The 23,874-nt window shown below is 33.8% G+C and overlaps 1 protein-coding gene across 19 annotated transcripts in view; it reads right to left on the bottom strand.

Annotated features, from left to right (window-relative positions):
* ATP11B (ATPase phospholipid transporting 11B (putative)) overlaps positions 1 to 23,874 on the bottom strand; it is a 110,881-nt gene that overhangs the window by 24,465 nt on the left and 62,542 nt on the right. For all 19 annotated transcript variants that reach the window (XR_011429068.1, XR_011429067.1, XR_011429070.1 and 16 more), the window contains 6 exons: positions 20,145 to 20,298; positions 18,825 to 18,927; positions 16,054 to 16,199; positions 14,768 to 14,827; positions 13,062 to 13,189; positions 11,885 to 12,023 (listed from right to left, as the gene is read on the bottom strand). Coding sequence is in view for 11 of the 19 variants with exons in the window: in XM_070243312.1 (XP_070099413.1) it covers positions 11,885 to 12,023; positions 13,062 to 13,189; positions 14,768 to 14,827; positions 16,054 to 16,199; positions 18,825 to 18,927; positions 20,145 to 20,298 (730 nt within the window). In the remaining 8 variants the exon portion in view is untranslated. The remainder of the gene's footprint in view (positions 1 to 11,884; positions 12,024 to 13,061; positions 13,190 to 14,767; positions 14,828 to 16,053; positions 16,200 to 18,824; positions 18,928 to 20,144; positions 20,299 to 23,874) is intronic.

Here is a 23,874-nt window from a genome sequence, read left to right as displayed (position 1 = left end):
GCAAAGTCCTAGGTTAGGCAAGAGAGGGCTGAAGAATAAAAAAAAGATAAAAACTTTTTCCGTAACAGGTTTAACTTAACTATGCATCGATTTATAAAAGAATTATCTTCCTTAGAGTTAATCAGTTGTTCAATTCTCCAGTACAAACTCTCTTTCTTATAGATTTTAAACATCTGACCAATTGTTAGGTGCTATTGTAAGAAGCAAGGTGTATTTTTCTGTTCTCCTCTAACGTATACTATATTTCATTTTCTATTAATTGCCTGGAATATTATTGGTGCTTTAAATATTTGTCTCATGAATAACTGTACCAGGAAATTCTATCATGAACTAGATAATCAAAGATACTGTAATCACATAACCTCTTCTTAAAAGAAATCTCTATCTACTTAGAGGAATGAAATTGCATATGTGTTCCTGAATGACGTGATTGGTAATTACAGTGGTTAAATCATTTCAATTAAAATAAAGGATACTGCATTCTCTGTGGAATACAGATACAACATAGCATATTTCTAGTCTCATCACAAAGTTCTTACCACTTAATGGTTAGGTTTTAATAGCTGATGACATGTATAGCATGAAAGAGAATTTAATTAAGGACAGGAAACAAGGGGAGAAATCGTTAAAATTCCAAGAAAAAAATAGTAGTAAACACTACAAAAAGGTTTATTTTTCTCTTTCTCTCAAAATTACCACCTGAAATTTCATCTCCTCAGTCTATCCTGTGGTTGCTAAGTATTTCCCCCACAACTAATCTGGCAAATGTTCCAGACCAAGAAGGCTTGATGATGGGGTGAAGAATTACTTTTTCTTCCTTAATCCTTTCTTTCTCATTTAATTTTTGACACGGTGGAATAGTGTATAATATATATTTCAGAATAGTACTGAGTCTCACAATTACAACACCTCTACTGGAGAAGTCTAATGAGAATTAGAATACTCTAATAGTTTTTCCCTTTTTCTCCCAAGTGTCTACTTTTTGAATTTCAATTATTTCAGTTTTTCAAATTAGATATAATTTCATAAAGAGAAAAAAAAACATTAACGGTAGACATTTCTCTTTGAGTTCCCGTAAACTTCAGTAAAACAAAAACAAAATGAACAAACAAATTAAAAAAAAACCCTTGTTTGGGTGGGCTCTCATTTTTAAACAGCAGTTATCTAGTTTGTCATTTTCTTATCAAATCACTGAGAATGAGTGGAATATATATTACTGTTTGAGTTCCTGAGTTAACTAAGGATTCTTTTTTTCTTTATCCTCTTTTTCTTCTGGAGACTTCAGTTGAAATCACTTGAGTAGCAGAATGTCATGGAACTTTGGGATGGGAACTCAGCTACCTCTGAAACTATTCTCCCGATGTTTTCCTCCCTACATCACCTTAGTGTTCCACTCTCACCATGTGACTATAATTTCTACCTTTCTGTTTCCTTTATTATGATGTTTTTGCTCTTCTAATACATAGTCACGCGCTGTATCACGACATTTAGGTCAATGACGGACTGTATATATGACGGTGGTCCCATAAGATTAGTACCTATAGCCTAGGTACATAATAGGCTATACCATTTAGGTTTGTGTAACTACAATCTATGATGTTCGCACAACAAAACTGCCTAACGATATATTTCTCAGAACGTATCCCTGTCCTTAAGCGATGCATGACTGTACTCTTACCCAAGCCAGGATGCCTTCTGCCATTGCATTCTGGGCAAGTCTGTTTTAACTGGAGGTGAACTCTCTTAATCTGAATTGCTCCTCTCACATTTTCCTGTCACCTTCTCTCCTTATCTAAAATCTTAAGTAGTACCATCCCTTATCTACAATTTTAAATAGCTTCTTCCCTGAGAAAGTTTTCTTGCTGGGATCACAGAAAGGCAACATAAGCTATTTCAAAAAGTCTTCTGGACAACAGCAACGTTGTTAGAACAAGTGCGTCCTAAGATGAGATGACTCACTCTGTAGAGACCAACAAAGGAGGAGATAAATTCTTCTTTTTTAAAAAACACAGTCATTTGTTTTTAGTACCTCTCTAACTTAAAGTATACTTAATAAACATTCTTCATTGCTGTTTACCTCCCAATTATTTAGCTTTTTTAAAAAAACGATTTCATTAGTAGCCAAATTCATAGAAACACAAAGTAGAACGGTGACTGCCAGGGGCTGAGAAGAGGGGGAAATGGACTATTGTTTAATTGGGGTAAAGAGTTTCAGTTTTGCAAGATGAAAAGTTCTGGAGATCTGTTGTACAACAATGTGAACATATATACTTAACACCACTGAACTGTACTCTTAAAAAAGTTGATTGTAAAAAAAGTATTAATTTGTATCTTTTAATTATGTGCAGTTTACTGTATACTAATTATACCTCAATCAAGTTATTTTATAAAAATGATTTCATGGAAGTCAGTATTTTAATTATTCTTGAAGGACTTAAAAATTTTTTAAAGTTACATCAAGATGTCTAACAAATAAATATAACAATTTTACCTTTTGTCAAAATTCTATTAATAAAAAAGAAATGGTGATTGTACTTTTCTATGAAGTCTTTAAAAACATCAGTTAAAAAAAACTGATCCTATCAGATTACAGAAATATTTTAAAGTTTTATGTTAAGCTCTTTTTTTCTAATCCTAAAACCCAGGGACCATTTCATATCTGAATTCATTTACTTATTTGCTTTTTTGCTGAGGAAGATTTGCCCTGAACTAACATCTGTTGCCAATCTTCCTTTTTTTGTATGTGAGCTGCTGCCACAGTGTGGCCACTGACAGATGAGTGGTTTAGTTCTAGGCCTGAGAATTGAACTCAGGCCACCAAAGTGGAGCATGCTGGACTTAATCACTAGGCCATTGGGGCTGGCCCTGTTAAACTCACCTTTAACTTTAAAACGTAAAATGAAAAGATTACCCAAATAATATATTCACCAAATTACGTTTGACAAACGTCTGTGATGATACTACTGTATAAGACAAGCCCCAGTTTCTAACACATACTTATATTCCAAATATATATTACGGAGATTAACCCCTTATTGGATATATGATTTGCAAAAATTTTCTCCCAACTGTTGGGTTGTCTTTTAGTTTTGATACTAGTTTCTTTTGCCATGCAGAAACTCTTTAGTCTGATGAACTCCCCCTTGTTTATTTTTCCTTTGGTTTCCCTTGCCTGAGAAGACATGGTATTCGAAAACATCCTTTTAAGTTCGATGTCAAAGAGTGTACTACCTATATTATCTTCCAGGAGTTTTATGGTTTCAGGACTTATCTTCAAATCTTTGATCCATTTTGAGTTTATTTTTGTGTAGGCATGAGATAATGGTCTACTTTCATTCTTTTGCATGTGACTGTCCAGATTTCGCAACACAATTTATTGAAGAGACTGTCTTTTCTCCACTGTATGTTCTTGGCACCTCTGTCAAAGATTAGCTGTGTGTATATTTGTGGTTTTATTTCTAGGCTTTCAGTTCTCTTCCATTGATCTGTGTGCCTGTTTTTGTACCAGTACCATGCTGTTTTGACCAGTATGGGTTTGTAGTACATTTTGAAGTTAGCGATTGTGATACCTCCAGCTTTGTTCTTTTTTCTCAGGATTGCCTTAGCAATTCAGGGTCTTTGGTTGCCCCACATGAATTTTAGAATTCTTTGTTCTATTTCCGTGAAGAACATCATTGGGGTTCTGGTTGGGATTGCATCAAATCTGTAGATTGCTTTGGAGAGTACGGACATTTTAGCTATGTTTATTCTTCCAATCCATGCCCATGGAATCTCTTTCCATCTATTTATGTCATTATCTATTTCTTTCAATAATGTCTTATAGTTTTCATTGTATAAGTCCTTCTCCTCCTTAGATAAATTTCTTCCTAGGTACTTTATTCTTTTAGTTGCGATTGTAAATGGAATTGTATTCTTGAGTTCTCTTTCAGTAAGTTCGTTATTAGAGTACAGAGATGCAAGTGACTTTTGTAAGTTGATTTTGTACCCCGTGACTTTACTGTAGTTGTCAATTATTTCGAATAGTTTTCTGATGGCTTCTTTAGGATTTTCTATATATAAGATCATGTTGTCTGCCAACAGTGAGAGTTTCAGTTCTTTGCTCCCTATTTGGATTCCTTTTCTTCCTTTCTCTTGCCTAATTGCTCTGGCCAAAACCTTCAGTACTATGTTGAATAAGAGGGGTGATAGTGGACATCCTTGTCTTGTTCCTGTTCTCAGAGGGATGGCGTTCAGTTTTTGCCCATTGAGTATGATGTTTGCTGTGGGTTTGTCATATATGGCCTTTATTATGTTGAGGTAATTTCCTTCTATCCCCATTTTGTTAAGAGTTTCTATCATAAATGGCTGTTGGGTCTTGTCAAATGCTTTCTCTGCAACTATTGATACGATCATGTGGTTTTTATTCCTCATTTTGTTAATGTGGTGTATCACAGAGATTGATTTGAGGATGTTGAACCATCCCTGTGTCACTAGTATAAATCCCACTTGATCATGATGTATGATCCTTTTGATGAATTGCTGTATTCGGGTTGCCAATATTTTGTTGAGGACTTTTGCATCTATGTTCATCAGAGATATTGGCCTGTAGTTTCCTTTTTTGTGCTGTCCTTGTCAGGCTTTGGTATCAGAGTGATGTTGGCCTTGTAGAATGTGTTAGGAAGCGTTCCATCTTCCCTCATTTTTTGGAATAGCTTGAGAAGGACAGGTATTAAATCCTCCCTGTAAGTTTGGTAGAATTCCCCAGGGAAGCCGTCTGGTCCTGGGCTTTTATTCTTTGGGATGCTTTTGATTACTGTTTCAATCTCTTTCCTTGTGATTGGTCTATTCAGATTCTCTGTTTCTTCTTGATTCAGCTTTGGGAGGTTGTAAGAGTCTAAGAATTTATCCATTTCCTCTAGATTGTCCATTTTGTTGGCATATAGTTTTTCATAGCATTCTCCTATAATCCGTTGTATTTCTGTGGTATCTGTTATTTCTGCTCTTTCATTTCTAATTTTATTTATATCTGAGCTTTCTCTCTTTTTTTCTTTGTAAGTCTGGCTAGGGGTTTGTCAATTTTATTTATCTTCTCAAAGAACCAGCTCTTTGTTTCATTGATCCTTTCTACAGCTTTTTTTGTTTCAATAGCATTTATTTCTGCTCTGATTTTTATTATTTCTCTCCTTCTGCTGACTTTGGGCTTTGTTTGTTTTTCTTTTTCTAATCCAATTAGGTACAGTTTGAGATTGCTTATTTGGGATTTTCCTTGTTTGTTAAATGGAGCGTGTAGTGCGATGAATTTCCCTCTTAATATGGCTTTTGCTGCATCCCATATGAGTTGGTATGGTTGTTTCCATTTTCATTTGTCTCCAGATATTTTTTTGATTTCTCCTTTAATTTCTTCAATGATCCATCACTTGTTCAATAGCATGTTGTTTAGTCTCCACATCTTTGTCCTTTTCTCAGCTTTTTTTCTTGTAATTAATTTCTAGCCTTATAGCATTGTGATCAGAAAAGATGCTTGTTATTATTTCAATCTTCTTAAATTTATTGAGGCTTGCCTTGTTTCCCAACATATGGTCTATTCTTGAGAATGTTCCATGCGCACTTGAAAAGAATGTGTATTCTTCTGTTTTTGAATGGAGGGTTCTATATATGTCTATTAAGTCCAGCTGGTCTAGCTTTTCATTAATTCTACTGTTTCCTTGTTGATTTTCTGTCTGGATGATCTATCCATTGATGCGAGTGGAGTGTTGAGGTCCCCTACTATTATTGTGTTATTATTAATGTCTTCTTTTAGGTTTGTTAATAGTTGCTTTATATACTTTGGTGCTCCTGTGTTGGGTGCATAGATATTTATAAGCGTTATTTCTTCTTGATGGAATGTCCCTTTGATCATTATATACTGCCCCTCTTTGTCTCTCTTTACCTGTCTTATTCTGAAGTCTATGTTGTCTGATATAAGTATTGTGACACCTACTTTCTTTTGTTCATCATTAGCTTGGAGAATCCCCTTCTAACTCTTCACTCTTTGCCTGTGTTTGTCATTGGAGCTGAGATGTGTTTCCCGGAGTCAGCATATTGTTGGGTCTTGTCCTTTAATCCATGTCGCCACTCTGTGTCTTCTTATTGGAGAATTCAACCCATTTACGTTTAGGGTGATTATCGATATATGAGGGTTTAATGCTGTCATTTTACCACTCCTTTTCTAGTTCTCCTGTATTTCCTTTGTTTCTCGTCCTGTGTATTTTGGTCTACCAATTGAGGTATGTCATTTTTTATGTGTTTCTTTGTTTTCTCCTTATTTATTGTCTCTGTTCTGCTTTTTTGTTTAGTGGTTACCATGAGGTTTGTATTCAAAATCTCATGGATAAGATAGTCCCTTTACTGATGGCCTCTTAGTTCCTTAGTCTAAACTGATTCAGTCCTTTTCCTCTTCCCCTCCTAAGTTGTTTTTCTCACATCTTATTCCATCTTGTGTTATGAGTTTGTGGTTAAAATTACAAGATTATTTTTGTTTTCGGTGTTTTCTTTCCCTTTGTCTTTAATGCTGTACTTGAGTGTTTGCTATCCTGCTCTGATTCTGTCTACCTATTTATCTCCTTACTCCATGCTTTGTAACCCTTTTCTCCCCCCTTTTTTTTTCAGGTATGAGGGCCTTCTTGAGGATTTCTTGTAGGGGATGTCTCGTGGTTACGAACTCCTTTAGCTTATGTTTGTCTGGGGAAGTTTTTACTTCTCCATCATATCTGAAGGATATTTTTGCTGGATAGAGTATTCTTGGCTGAAAGTCTTTGTCCTTCAAAGATTTGAATATGTCATTCCAGGCTCTCCTGGCCTGTAAGGTTTTTGAAGAGAAATCCACTGAAAGCCTGATGGGGGTTCCTTTGTAGGTTATTTTCTTCCACCTTGCTGCCCTTAGGATTCTTTCTTTGCCATTCAATTTTGCCAGTTTCACTACTATATGACTTGCAGTAAGTCTTTTTACAGTGACATATTTAGGACATCTGGCAGCCTCTTCCACATGGATTTCCTTCCCTAGGTTTGGGAAGTTCTCTGCTATTATTTCTTTGAACAAGCTTTCTACTCCATTCTCGTTCTCCTTTGGAATACCTATAATTCTTATGTTGCACTTCTTAAATGAGTCTGATATTTCTCGGAGACTTTCTTCATTTCTTTTTAGTCTTAGTTCTCTCTCCTCCTCTATCTGGAGCATTTCAACATGTCTATCTTTGATCATGCTGATACACTCCTCTATGGTGTCTGCTCAAGTATTCATGGAATCTATATTTTGTTTTATTTCTTCCATTGTGTCTTTCATCTCTAATATTTCTGATTTTTTCCTTATAGTTTCAATCTCTTTTGTGAAATAGCTCCTGAACTTGTTGAATTGTTTCTCTACATTCTCATTTACCTCATTGAGTTTTTGATGATAGCTTTTTTGAATTCTTTGCCATTTAGATTACACAGTTCTGTGTCCTCAGGACTGATTTCTGGGTGCTTGTCATTTTCTCTCTGGTCTGGAGATCTAATATAATGTTTCATATTGCTAGAGGGAATGGCTCTGTCTTTTTGCATCCTGGTGTTATTTGGTGGCAGTTACCACCCATCACCACTGGGTGGGGGTCCAGAGCCACGTATTTTGAGCCCTCTGTCTTCAGAAATCCCAGGAGCTGAGGCCATGCTGAGTTGGTGGTGGGAGGGGCGCTTTCTCCTGCATGCTCTTGGGGTTTTCTCCCTCTGCTCTTGCTATCTGGTCTCGTGGGGTGTTGACTTGATAAGATCACCCCACCGCGAAAGTTTTTGCTCTGGTAGACGGCTTCCCTCTAGGCTGCAAGGGCTCTCTGAAGTCCTTGATGTTTCCGCAAATGAACGTCCCCTCCCCTGTTCCTTCCCTCTTGGAGGCTGCCTGTGGTCCTGGATCACAGTCTTTAGGGGAGGGAGTGAAGTTTTCTCTTACCCCATTCATCCTCCTCTGAGGGGGAGTGCAGCTTCTCTGCCCTCTGTCATATTGCTGTGTGAGTCTCTCTGACGTTTTTTGTGTTGTGTTTGGATGTCCTCTGTTGGAGTATGAATGTTCTTTTTGTCATATATTGGAAGGGAAAGATTACTGGGAAAACTCACTCCACCATGATGCTGATGTCACTCCTAAGCTACCAGGGTTTTTTTTTAAGGCATAAACCTGGCCACAGAGGCTCCCAGAGCAAATCCTCCACCACCTCTGCTCTGGCTTCTGCAGTCCTGCTTGCCCCCCAGCAAGCTCCCTTTCTCATCACTGCCTCCCCTTTTGCCGACCTAGAAATGGATCTGCTCCCTCCATCCCCAGTGTCTGCGAACAAAATGCATTTGTGAGCATTTTAAGCTTGCATAAAGCTAGGCAAATTTCATAAGTTTAATTCTACTCTTTTGAAGAAAAACAATTTAAAAATTAGTCACTAGTTCAGTCCTCTTAATATATTTTTGTTCTCTGGCAAATTTTAAGAAGCAACAGTACAGAAATGTCACTTTTATGGTGTGCTGAAGATAAAGATCTGCCCATAGAAAAGCAGTTTGTAGTCAAATACACAAACAGGTACTCAGATATGTCACATACACTCTTCCAGTCTTTCAGATGTGAGAGAAAATTAATCAGGATTCTTATATTTTACTAAGGGGAAGGAAGACCTATTAAAAAGATCTGAGATAAATACACAAAGAATGAATAGTTCTTTCTTAAGTTAAAGAGAAATTAAGAATGAGTGAATACTTCAAAAACATTTTGAATATTAATCAATACTTATAATATTCATGATACTGCTAGACCTTTATACAAAAAATGGGGGTAGAATCTAAACTTCCCATGAACTGTCCTGTCCTACCTGGATGTCAAACTACTGCAACTCTTTCTCTTGCTCCTCTCTCAAGATGACTTATTTTGCATTGACTTCATCTTTACCTCCAGTCACTCCTCTTCCCATACTTCCCCTAATAATGTTTTCTACTCTAGGCTCTCAATCATTTGTAGATTTCTTGGGCAGACAACAATAATTATTGCAAAACAGAAAGCATTCATCATTGCCGACCAATGGGACAGGGACTAGATGTCTAAAGAGATTTTCAGTAGAGGGAGATGTGAGGGGAACTGGAGCCAAAGGATAGGGGTCTGTGGGCTCAACCCTGAGGAATAGATGGTTGTAAGAGAGACTTTGGAAAGAAGAGGCGAGAGCATTCTAGAGAGGAAATGTAGTAATGGCTTAGAAGTAGAAACCAGTGCAAGTCCTCAGAGAGCCAGCAAGGTCAGTTTAATTTACACAGTTAAAGAGGAGAGTTTCGGGGAGAAGTAGATCAGGTGGGATTGGGGAAGACCGGGCCTTCAACATGATCTGACAGTAAAAATAAAAACAAATACTGCTGAGACTTTTTGAGTACTTCTATATACTAGCCACCATGCCTAATGCTTTACATATAATATGTCATTTAGTCGTCATAGCAAACCTATAAGGTAGGGATTATGCTAATTTTGCAGGTGAGGAAACCGAATCTTAAGAGAGGCTAACTCACTCATCCCAAATCACTCAAATGATAACTTCAACTTCAGGTGCCAGGATGGGAATCCATTTAACTGATTCCAATGTGTGTTTCTTTTCCACTATACCTGGTATACTGGTGGCAGAGAGAGGTAGATTAATTTCTACTGGTATATATCTGAGAGGTAGAACTGGTAGGCTAAAAGGGGAAAGAAGTGAATGACTTATAATTTGAGCTAAAAAACAAACGAAACCAATAATTAACAGCTGGTAAAGAAAAAAAAACCCTTGTACTAAAGGCCAACAACAATTTACCCTTCATTAAAATTTTATCTTTTGCATAAAGATAATATACAAAGATTTGATACTGCATAAAGATAATATACAAAAATTTAGATAAAGCATGCTCAAAATTTAATTTAAAAAATTAACTAGAAACAAACTTAAACTCTCAAATTAAGAGAATTACGACATGTAATAGGACATTATATAACTGTGAAAAAATATTTTTGAAGCATTTTTAATAACATAGAAAATCACTTAGGCTATACTAAGGGGATAATTATAATATAGCTATAATTGAGAAATAAGGGGATATAAATTATTTGGCTAGTGAAAAATAGCAAAAAACAAAAAACAATGGAAGAAAATATGTTAAAATGATAGAAGTAATTATATCTGGGTAGAAGGATAACAGGTAATTTATTTTCTTTATATTTTTTCCTATAAATTTCAAATTCACCACAATGGGCACATATTACTTTTAAAATCAGGAAAAAAAGCAGTAACTAGCAACAAAAGATTTCTTTAATTTTCTTTTCATCCAATGACATCTTCTGTCTTGACTCTTTTCCCCTCTTCATTCTGTCCAGTTTCCACCCCAATATTTCAGGTGGAAACGGGCATACTCACTATATGTTTGATGGTCCCTGCACAGTGGCAATACTGTGCAGAAGGGCACCAGGCTAATACTTGTTTCTCAAAGGAATTTAGGATTGTGGCTAAGTACACAGGCTTTGAAGCCATACAGATTTGAGTTTAAAATCTTCTCTTGTAATTTACTTACTGTGTGACCTGAGGCAAGTTTCTGAGGTTAATTTTCTAATATGCAAAAAGTAATAAATGATATTTTCTTCACACAGGTTGTTATTAGGATTTAATAAGCTAATAATGTAATACACCTGGCACAGAGAAAAAACTCAATAAAAGGAAGTTATTATTTGGGAAGTGCTGTAACCCTTATGCTACCCAAACTAGATTCATATTTTTGTCCAAATCAGGCTAAATATGGCCTCAAAAGTGAAGTGGCAGTAATACGTATGTTCCTACTCTACATCCTAAAAGAATGTGAATGGTTGAAGCCTCTCTACAATTGAAATCCATTTCCTTCACTGCACTTGCATATTGTGTTATTTTACTTGCTCAATTTCTGTATCCCTCACAAGACTTGAAACTCCATGACCGAATGTGTCAGTTACTCTCATATAACAGAGCCTCGTATAGTACACTGGAATGGTTGGTCCTCAATAAAAGTTTGTCAGAAAGACAAAACTTCATATTCTCCCAGCTGCAAATCTTGTATCTGTGTGTCTCCAAGTATATTTTGCAATACTAAGTACTGCCAGTGGAACAGGGAAACTAAAGGTGACAAGCACTTTTAGTCCACCATAGAACACTGCTGTCATTTCCTTTCCGTCTACTCCATCTAGCTAAGCCTAGAAAGAGAAGTCTAGTTCTGCCAAGAGTCTCTCAACATGAGCATTCAATCAGGACACAGTAACAACATACTGTGCAGCACTCTTTTCTAATTCCACATTTCAGAAAAGTGGCCATTCTAAATAGTAACTTTTGACCTCCTCAGAATTGCTAGTGTACATGGAAGAGTATGGTAGCACTTCCCAAGCATGCCACAAGAATAATTCATGCAATTAAAAGCAAAAAACTAAACACTAAGTTCCTCATTTCTCATCTGAAGAAGGTGGGTCATATATCTTTCCAACAGGATTATTGTGAGGATTAATGGAGACGGGGTGCATAAAGCACTTAAGACACTAGGAAGGACTGAATTAACAGTGTTATTTTTATTAAAACGCAATCCTAAAGTGAACACCATGCAGGTGCATGAACATACTCCTGTGTGAATTAATTTTTGAATGGAAAAATTGCCTAATAACTTGTTTCATATTAAGATTACTCTGTATTGCCTTTCTGTTTTAATCTTCATTTACATGAAATTTTATTAAGTAAAAAAAAGTTTAAAATCTTTATAATTGAATTTTAACTTAATATCTGCAATTGTATAATTTAAATTGAATTTTATTTTTTATGACAGAAAGTTATCAGAAACCCAACTAAATCAAATTATTAACAGGCATTCTTTAAAAAACTATATATTTTACCTGGCCATTTCCAAGCAGAGATATATCTTTCTCCATTAGAAAATAGGATCCAAAAAAGAAAATAAAGGCATGACTGAAACCCAGGATGGTCCAATAAAGAAATGTTTTAATGCTTAGTTGACGGTTTTTACTAATGTCTCTGTAAATTAAAAAAAAGAAAAGAAAAAGAAACACATTAGGACTCATCATTTACCCACTAAATGATTATTACAATTTGATAATTAAAAAAACAAGATGGATTTTTAATTCAAAATTGCTTGAAAATATTAGCAGAAAGAATAAATCCAAATTTATAAACCACTGCTTATAATAACATCTGTGTAACAGCTTATAGTTCACATAATATATTTAAATACATTTTCTAATTTGATAAATATGATAGGCATAATACTTCAGTTTAATGGTGAAAAGTTGATTTATCTGTATTATATTCTATTGTGAACATTCTGCCACTCTGCCATGATTGTTTCTTTTTAGTGAAGTCATTTGAGTTAGATTCAGCACTGAGGCTCCTAATTGACTTCATGTCCATCAATAGATATTATGGAAAGAACAGTCTGTGCCAATCTTGGGTCAAGCCCAGTCCTAGACATCCTGCGAAATCAAGGAATCTTTTGCCATTTCTGGATAACTGACAGCTCTATAAGAGTGGGGATCAGGTTAATGTGGGAACTACCTGAGGAATAGTTCCACATCTCTGTGATTACTTGGTTCAGGGGATGCAGGAATAATCCAGGGGATTTGGGACAGGAATTAATGTCCTCAACCCTGCATTTTGCATTGATTACTACTCATAAATTTCACAATGCTAGAACATGAACTAATTTTTTAGGAACTCTAGAGACAACCAATTACTGAATAACTTCTTTTGTGCACATGAAACAGAATATTGCTGGTTTGCAAGAGTAAGTGCAAATTACACAATCGCCCAATGCATTCCTAGGATGAAAGTGATCATTCCTAAAAACACTGGAAAAATTCTTCAAAATTCCTCTTTGATGTTCAACAATTACTAATCATATGACAACTAAAGTACTTTCGTCAGTAAAGTATTAATCACCAAGACACTTTCAAATGTATTCGCTTATTTTTAAGGTATTTTTAGAAATTGGTAACTATGTAATAAACTACTTGCAATCATAACTGTTATGGACATTTACTACTGGAAAATACTTACCGATACAGGGTGGGCTTGTTCTGTAAAACGTGAGGGTCTATATGCTGTTCCAATAGACTATATGTCAGAATAGGTAGGGAAGTAAAACAAATATTGTATAAAGTCAGGTACACGCTGTCATACAGTGTCTAGAAAAAGAAATTGGTAGGACTCTTGAGATTCTAAACTATGTATTACTACTATGCATATCATCACAAAGCAGCATATTAAAAAAAGGCATAAAAATTATGTAATCTGCTCAATTGACACAAAAATCCATTTTAACAATTCCAATTTGTTTCTTATATAGACATAAACATATAATGTCCCTAGATTTATATTCTTTGTGGGAAATGGAACATTCTGTTATGTCAAGTGATCCTGGAATTATAGTGAATTGAATCTGTATTTCAAGATTCTCTACAATTTGGTCACTGATGTAATTTTACACAATTCTCCTACATGTATCCTAGACTTCTTACTATTCCTTTGATATGCTACACATATAGTTCTGCTTTCATGGCTTTGTCTTCCCATCTAAGTCCCATATTTTCTTTAAGGTATGATCCAGGAGACTTTAAACATTGGCTCAAGTCCTTGATGATAGCTTCCTCTTCTCAACAGTCATATGTGCTACTGCTGGTATGAATTGCTTAGCACTTTGCCTATGCTTCATATATTGCTTTTATAATACTCTCTCTCAAATTATACTATAAACTCCCTGAAAAATCTAATCAAAATAGGTTAGGTTTCCTTTGTCATACGCTCTTAAAACATTCTTTATTTTATTCAAGTAAGCAAACATTGTTAATGGCAATCAATGCCCAAGCAAATATTTGGAATTTAGAGTTACAGGTTGTAAACAGAGGCGAAAATAGTGCTTAAGGATAGAATCAACTCATGAGAAACCTAAGATAGTTAAGCTCTTGTTATTTCGATAAATTAGAACGAATGTCTTGATCAATTAGAGATGTATAGTCTGGTATGTAAAAAGGGTGCTCAGTCAAAAACAGGTCTAAGTATGATTTAGTTATTAACTTAGCTACTATGTGATCTTGGGCAAGTTACTTAATCTCTGTGGATTTCAATTTCCTTTTCTATAAAATAAGACAGAGCAGGTAAGAAATGGCAAATATGTGACATGTGTACAACTAAAGACCCACCATGTGTTCATTACAGCTACTGCTAACCAATTATGGGTTTTTTTCCTGAGCCTATAGCTTCAGAACCCTTTTCAATACAGCAGTCTTGGTGGCCTCTAACAATTATTTAGAGTTGGCTTCTGAGATGAAAGTTAGATGTCATTCCTGGACTCAATCATTAAAGTTCCTTCCAAATCTAAAAAAATTCTATGAGTGAAAAGATATATAATGATCTAATCCCCCAACAGTTATCTGGCCTGGCTTGACAGGGATTTTTACAGAAATATTACATGTAAGTTGAAAAAAGTTACCAAAATTCTCTCATAACCTGTAAAAAGTTAGTATCTATTTTTCAAAAGGCATCCAAATTAAAATATATTTTGATATTAACACTCACTTCAAAGTGAAAATCAGAATAAATAAATATTATGAATGCCATACTAATTAAATACACTAATTAGAAAAGTTTTGTCCTATTATCTGCAGGACTAGAAAAAATGGACAAAGTTCTTCCAAGTATCTACAAAAAACTGAACACACATACTTTATTCTAAAAGGATAAAACAAAAGCTTCTATTTACTTACTTGCTGAGAAAACAAACAGTAGAACTGATATAAAAATTGGGGTGTGATAAAGCACACATTCTGAAAAACAAGATTAAAATGAAACAATTAAAACATCTGGGTCTAAAAGAGAAACAATTTCTAAAAATGGCTATTAAAAGAGTTCAAAACACAATCTCAGTTGATATGGTAAGTAGAAGAACTGCCCGTAAGAACTTGTCTATATAAAATGGGAAAATAGGATTCCCATTTTATTAAAAAATGCCTAAAAGTATTCTAAGCAGCACTGCCAAATGTCAGAATAAAGATACTCTTGATTCCTTTCCCTGCCAAGCAATACCATAATTTTGAATTTACAACTTTCGAACTATTATTCAGTACTTTTCATATATAGTACAATAAGTAAGGTTACTTAAACTGTTGGGCTATAATAGCTTTAAAATGCAAAAATATTTAAAACACAAAAATGGAACTATCAAAACATCTTTCCATTTTAATACACTTATGCCACAATAAAGCTATAATAATACGCTAGAAAAAAAAACTATCATCTATTAACACTATGCAATCTATCTTTTCTTTCATTGTCTTGCAGCTATTACTTAATTATAAGAATAAACGCAATAAAGGACACTCTGCTGTATTAAATGTCTCGGTAGTCAGGGGCTCTTAACATGGGTTCCACAGAACCCCGCCCTCCCCAAAAGGGTCAAGAGATAGAACAGTATTTCAACATAATTAGTTTTCTTGTAATCCTACCTATTTTATTTTATGCATCTAAAACCCCTACACTGAGCAGTAGTTTATACATCTCATTAGACTACCAAATGGTCATTCATGGTACAAAAAAGATTACAAACCTCTGCTTGAAACCACCATATTGAAGTTAAACAAAACTTATTACTGGTTCAGGACAAAACAACACTAAAGAAATCAAATTAGTTGTGTTCTAATCTGCATAGAATAAAATATATCAATTTTAAGTGTAAATTTTGATGTGCTTTGACAAATTTATACACCCATGTAACCACCACAATCAAATTAGAGAACTGTTCTATCATGCAAAGTTCTCCTATATTCCTTTCCAGTCAATTCTATCACCCGCACCCCCAGCCTCCAGCAATTACTGATTTGCTTTCTGTCAGTATACATTAGATTTATGACAAAATAATCAAACCATATGCCATAAACTGTTATTTTCACTTATAGAAACAATTTTTAAGAATATATGATAACAGCATTCCTTAAATTGAAACTTCAAATTACTATGGCAGTAATTGATTCTAAAATGTCTCCATGAAACTCACCTTATAAAAAAAATACTGTACAAGGGTAGCTATTCTAATATAATAAAAATGACCATGAACAAAAAGCAATTTGGAGAGGAATTTAAATCTAGCTATTGCATAGTCACTGTTTCTTGCAGCTTGTCTTCCTTCTTTACCCATGATTCCTGTAATAAAGGAGACAAAAAGGCAAGTTCACTGATAACTGCTAAGCATAATTTTCATGATATATCTGTAAATATCTTAATTATCTATAGCAGCTGAACCTGGACTTAGGATCACTGTATCCTAATATACAGCAGATAGCAGATTCCCAAAAAGTTGTTCTACTTAAATCAAATTTGTAATTAATAAAAAGCTACAATATATACACCAGGTATATAACACAAATTTTCAAAGACTATAATAAAATAAAACACAATTAATATAAAAATAATATAGAAAGTTCAGCATCTAATAAGAACCTCAATTTTTACACTAATAAGCACAAAGTACTAGTTAACAGATTTCTAATGGAAAGAGTGCTATAAAAAAAAAGCTTTAACATCACTATTTCCAAAGAACATAAAAAAAATCCAAATTGATTTGAACCTAGCAAAAATGAGCATGTTTCACTGTTTTAAAACTTTCACACATAAATCAAACAAAATGTGCTTTTTAAAAGGAAAGTATACAAATCACTTCAAATCTGTACATAATGTTATCGATAAATAAGAGTACATTTCTTTTAGGTTACAATAATCTCTAGGTTTCAAAGAGTTATTGCCAAGTTTATTTTTTCAATCTGAAAGCAGCTTTGAAAAATTATTTTTCAAAATTAAAATTTTTAATTGTTTTCATAAAAGAATCAAAATGTTCTAAAATGTACAGGTAAAGACAATCACCTATATTCCTAACACCTAGAGAAAAACACTATTTTTAGTCTATATCTTTTTAGAATTTTTCCTTCTGCATATTTTGGACGTATTTAATATATATGGGATTATCTGTTTTATAATCTGCTTTTGTCACTTAATACATTATGAACATTTTTTATATTTCTTCGTCAACATATTCATTTATTTTCTTAAAAGAAATTCCTGGATGCATAATTGCTAGGTCAATAGGCACACATTTAAAATTTTGCTATACACAATAATGCAGAGTGTACCAATTTACACTCCCACTAACATTGGATTAGAGCATTTGTTAATCTATACCTTTGCCAATTCCAGCTTTTATCAATCTTTGTAATTTTTGCCAATCCGATAGGCAATTTTAACTTGCATTCTTTGATTAATAGTGAGACTAAACAATTTTTTCATGCATTTAGTTATTTGAGGTTTCTCCTTTTGTGACAACTAATGGCTCACATCCTTCCACACATTTCTATTAGAGTGTTTTCTTATTCTCCTTAATTTGCTAAGACCTCACATATTAGGAATATTAAGACTTTGTCATCTATTTTGCAAATATTCTTTACTAGCTTGTCTTTAAAACGTGTTTTTGAGGAGTGTTTCTGCCATACATACCAATCTTTTCCTTTATAGTTCTTTGCTTTGTTTGATTTTGTACTTAGAAGATCCTTTCATACCTCAAATTACAGGATTATTCATTAAATTTTTCTTCTATTACTTTCATGGTCTTTAAAAATTATTTAAACCCTTAATCCACTTGGAAAAATTTGTTTTGCTATAAGCAATGGAAAGGGACCCAACTTCTCTTTTTCCCCCCAAATAACTAGCCAGCTATGTCAGTATTTTTTTTTATCAAATAATTTGTTTCCACACTTATTTGAAACATCTCCTTTGTTATACACTAAATTTCTAGATTTTTGAATCTATTCTAGTCACTGGTCTGTCTGTTATCATACTAGAGACAAACTGTTACAAATATTGTAGCTTTTTATTCTTTAACGTATGGTATAGGAAGTTATCAAATTGCTATGGAGATTTATGGGAAACAACAGCGTACGAACTAGAAAGAAAATTAAGTTTTCAAAATGAAGAGTAAATTATCCCAAAGAGGAAGGAGCGGATTTGAGACATACACTGGAAATATCAGACTCGATAATTACTCATCATAGGACATTACAGAGGCGATACCAGAGCAGGGACTAGCCTAACTCTACAATTCTACGTTTCAACAAAAAACTCATACTTTTCTCTTTAGCTTCTGTATTTGTATAATAAAATTATTGAGGAAGACAGGTCAGAACACGGTTTAAATAGCAAATGATTGATAATTTAAATATAATATTAGTATTCCGAATCCACTAAAAATTTTAGGCAAAAACAGAAAAGAAATTAGAATAAAGGTTATTAAATTAGAAAACTATTTGCAATTTTATATTATAGTTTGGTGTAATTTCCTGTCTTTAAAATTGTCTTTAAAATGAGTTGCAGAATCTGTAGGTTGACAAATAAAGTAAATAATAATAGCATCTAAAGCAAGAATTTAAAACCATGAAGGCAACTATGGAAATCACAAACTTAGAGGTTAAAAATGACAAAATAATGTGTGAAAGCACTTTAAAACGTACAAAATGGCATGTAAAAATAAAGTTACTTTATTATGAAGGAGAATTGACAAAGATAAAATTCACTTATATGGTACTTATTTCCTTGAAAATTTGGAATTAAAATATTCTAAATATTGGGCTTAATTATAATAGGCTTCTGATGGGAATATACTATGTTCTATTTAGTTTTCATTCATATTTTTGATATTGCACTTTAGTCTACAAAAGGAAATCTCAAAATCACCAAATAATTATATCAACTTTAAAAGTTCAGGAAAAAAAAATCAATCACCTATGCCAACATGTGCTTCTTGTATCATGCTTACGTCATTAGCACCATCACCAACAGCCAGTGTTATAGGTTTCTCAGGTGAGACTTTTATCAGTCTTATTACCTGAAAGACACACAACTAATTAGTTACTTATGATAAAATTTCAATTTTCTTGTATTTATATAAAGTCATTTATCTGAAATGACTCTGTTGTAAGAACAGTAGAGTAATAAAATTAATTTTATATTAGACAATAATATGCACTGGGGTTCATTTTTTGAGGGATGTCTCCATTAAGATGTCAGAAATGACACAGCAAAACAGAGTACTATCTTTGAATTTTATGATGAGAAGCAAGAATCTTTTAAATACAACTTAAATTTCTAAAAAGCTTAATAATAATAAAGTGTGCAAAAAAATAATTACACTTAATTGAACTTTGTCTGGCAAAACTTTTTCTTTCTCAAGAAATTATTCTTTCACTTGATACAGAAGATAATTATCTTCTCTTGTAATAAAATTTTAAAAAATTTTAAAAGCAATCAACATTAAATTTAATAAAATCAAAAAAAGGATTTCTTTAGAATTGTTGAACACACATTTATAAAGAACCTAGACGTTAGCTCTGTTTGGTCTCCAGTTTTAGTCTCCATAGACTGGGGTATGTGAATTACAATAATATAGGCATTGTAGCAAAATTCCAAGAAGCCAAAAAAAATTGGATGTCTAATTTATTACCCCTATATGTGAAACAATCAGTGTTTAGATGTGCACTGTGACAGTTACAGTCTAAGACTCCAAATACAAAAATATTTGTATAGGCTTTCATTTGAATCAAAGTTAGCTGAAATTTAATTATTTCCTGTATACAGCTTCACATCACAAGTTAATTGGCTTTTCAACTTTTTGCTAAAGTTCTATTTATCACTTAATAGCCATTTTCAACAAAGAGATTATTACTTTATGAGAACGCAAGAATAAGCAGAGATTAACAGAACTACCTGAAGGTGCAGATGAATTGAAGTCTCACAGCTAAGTAACTAGTTAAGTAACTAACTTGTGAAACTTCAGTTATCACAGTTCAAATTTGTATCTTAGGAAAATCAGAAACTGCTATTACAGACTTTCTAGATCATTATGAATAGTTGAAACTTTAATATTCCTTCTGAAAATTCCAAAGGTTTAAGGTATACGGTTAAAATTCATAATATAAGAAGTAACTGACTCCTAGTAAGATTCATATATTGCATACCACCAAATGGAACTAGATAAGGCATTAACCTTAAAGAATACTTTTAGATCTAAATATCTTTATGGAACTTTTTATAACACAAACATACCTTTGCTTTCTGCAGTGGTGCCATACGACAGCATAATACAGCTGAACAATTTCTGCAAACATCCATAAATAGTTTTTCATGCTCCCTGAGTGCAAGAGAGAGGCTGGTCCCATCCACCACGAGGCCATGTTGAATCACGTGATCCTCTTTAATTCTAAGATAGAAAATAATTATATCTTCTGTAGGACACTTTGAAGCCATATTATTTACACTCATTTACTAAACAAAAGATTTTTACTGAACCATTCACCCATGGACTTTACTCTTACAAAACTGATATATCAGGGAACAAACTGAGTTGCATTACCTGACAGTTGAGATTAAGCAGAACTGACAGTGACTGATATGATGAGTAAAACAGATGTATTCAATTTTACAATGAATTGATATATAGATTTAGTAACTATATTTTCTAAAATGTGAATTATAACACATAATCTGAGGATACTGTCTCAAATTGTGAGTATGAAAAGTCTTACAAAAATAAAAATGTTATTAGTTACACATTTAGCAATTCCTAATTAAAAAAATTAAATGAAATCAAGAATGCTCAGGAAATTCAGAAGCTAGATTCACTATGTGTGTAAGTAGGAAGGAAAGGAAGGAAGGAATCATAACTGCCTCTTCATATTAACCCCTGTAACAGACTGTAATGCCAGATATTACTATGGTGGAACATGGATCACACCTCCCTTGTGACCATATGCTACACGAGTACTACTCAAAGTATAGTCTGATTACTGGCAGCTGGGTAAACTACTCATTGCCTGAAGAGACAAGAAGCTTGCATGAATATGTAAATCAACTACATTTCTGAGCACACTATTTTAACAGTTTCTCTTCACTCCCCGTTTGGTAATAAGACTTTCTCGATGAAGGAAGCAGTGCACAGGTTTACATTCTGGTGCAAAGTCCTTTATGTTTTTGAAGGCCAGCACTCAGAGTAGCACAGTGCTACATCCACAAGGAAAATACTATAGTTCACCATTGGGTTCATAGGATAGAAGACTGCTACAGAGAAATATCCCTCCAATTTTATTTTATTTTTTCCCCTAGCTTTATTGAGATTATTAGTGACATAAAACGTAAATTTAAGGAGTGCAATGTGACGATTTGACACATGTACATATTGCAAAATGATTACCACAATAAAGTTAGTTAACACCTCCATCCCTGCATGTAGTTACCATTTTTGTGTGTGTAGCAATAACATTTAAGATGTACTCTTTTAACAACTTTCAAATATATAATACAGTACTGTTAATTAGAGTCACCATGCTATACACTAGATCTCCAGAACTTAACCATCCTATAACTGGAATTCTGTACCCCCTGACCATGTCCCCACTTCCCCTAGACCCCACCCCCTGGCCACCATCATTCTATGATTTCTGAGTTCAGCTTTTTTAGATTCCATGTATTAAGTATTTGTCTTCCTCTGTCTGAATTTTTTCATTTAGCCTAATGCCCTCAAGGATCTTCCACACAGTCACAAAAGGCAAGATTTCCTTCTTTTTTATGGCTGAATATTTGTGTGTGTGTGTGTATCTTTATACGATGTATACTTTTTGTACAAAAAGGGAAATGAACGATGTATAAAGATACACACACACACAAACACAGCTAAACACATCACATTTTTTTTATCCATTCATCCATCAATGGACACTTAGGTTGTTTCCATTCTCGGCTATTGTGAATAATGATGCAAGGAATATGAGGGTACAGATATCTCTTCAACATAGGGATTTTATTCCTTTTGGATAAATATTCAGAAGTGGAATTACTGGATCATATGGTAGTTCTATTTTTAGTTTTCTGAGGAACCTCCACAGTGTTTTCCATAGTGTCTGTACCCTCGATTTTTAAATGAGAAGTAAGACTATTAAATGAATAACAAGCTATAAAAACTAAATATATATTGATAGATTTCAGTCTTGTAATATTAATAAAAATCTTTTGAATTAAAATGATGTCTTTCATACTATGCCTAATCACTGTTGTGTTGCACTGTAACTAAAAAGTGGTAAAAAATTGCCTTTTATAACATAAACTTTTATGACGTAAATTTCTTAAAAATATATTTTTCTTTTCTTTATTAATTCTCTAATATCTGAAATCAGCACCTACAGTGACTGTTTTTCCTCCCTGGTGGCCAAACTTTACTTAGCAACCTGTGCTGCCTCCAATGTGTTCAGCGTAAGCACTGCCTGAGAACATGCCTCGGAAGAAGGAACAGCAGCCAAAAGTGGGACAAAGGCGATCAGTTTTCCTAGGGAAATTTCCCAAGGCACACTAATAAAGTTTTCCTCTGGCTGGGCTTCATAAATCAGCAAATTAGCTGAGAAGAATCCATGAGATATTTATGAAATATGGAAAAGCATCTCACAGTTCTGGCACATATAGATAGCACCTGCTCATCTCTGTAGCCTCATGTCTCAATACTTCCCATACCCTCTCCCATCTATTCCATTCTTTGGCCATACCTAACTAGAATCAATACCTTGAATGAGCCTCTTTCTCAGCTCTAGGAATTTGCATACACTGCCTCCTTTGCTTCTCTGTGTTACTCTCTGATCATTTAACATTTCAGCTCTTAGGAAATAACACAGTCATGAGTTGTTCCACAAAATTTCCCTCTTCTGTCCACTCAAAGCTTTCTGTTCTTGCCTTAGTTACAATTCAGGTGTGACAGGTCTATGACAATATATTTACTTCTGTTTTTTCTACATTCTAAGTATTCTGAGAGTAAACAATACACCTTACATGACTTTGTGTTCCAAATGCCTAGACAGGAGACAATCAGTATGTTTGTGAAGGAATGAATATGTAAATTAAAGCTTTCAAAGGTAGAGAATTCTTTGCTCCATCCAATGTTTTTAGAATAGACACTTCCTGAAAGCCTGTAAATCAAAATCCTATTGACTTACATGATTCTCAGAAAGTATGATTATCTCAGAAAGTATATTTCACCAAAAAGGTGGTATCTTTAAAATATAAATAAATTTCACATAGCAAACCTAAAATTCATTTTAAGCTATAGTCTTCACTTTATAATACAGCTTTTGTACAAAAAGGGAAATGAACAACATCCATGATCTCAACAGATTTACTAAAAGCATATACATAGTAGACTTCCAGAAAATATTTTAAACACAAATAATTATCTTTAGATGGTTGATTATGTTATTAGCCATCATATCTTCTTTATCATTTCCAGCAATTTTTAAATGGACATTTATTACTTTTATGGTCAGGAATAATATTTTAGAAGGCATATTAAAGTAAATGATTCTGAGAAATTAATTTATATGTTTTAGAGAGCTCTCCTTGATACTTAAATGTTTAAGTAACCATAATGGTGCTAGGACTGCTCTCAAACTATAGTATAATTATCTAGATCAATCACCTTTTTGAACTCAAGCACTGAACCTTCTGAGAGGTGTAGTGTCTCTTTAAAACATCCCTTAAATAAGTTTTTCTTTGATGAAAGCCAGAGTTTAGTACCACATCAATGCCTGCATAACAAAAGTAAATAAAGCACTAAATGTACATTGACAACTGTGGCATAGCCTTTTCACGTTTGTTTTTCTGCATTAGTAGCACAAGACTGCAAATGACAGGTACTTGTAGAGATCTAAGATGCCTACACACGAGCAACACTGGTGCTTACACTGAAGCACTCCTTAATTTACTGTGAAAAAATTAGACTGCGTTAAGTGGGGGTTCC

The sequence above is a fragment of the Equus caballus genome, chromosome 19 (genome assembly GCF_041296265.1).
Source record: "Equus caballus isolate H_3958 breed thoroughbred chromosome 19, TB-T2T, whole genome shotgun sequence".
NCBI classification, from domain to species: Eukaryota; Metazoa; Chordata; class Mammalia; order Perissodactyla; family Equidae; genus Equus; species Equus caballus.
Note: the sequence above shows the minus strand (reverse complement) of the source record. Positions and strands in the feature narration are given on the sequence as shown.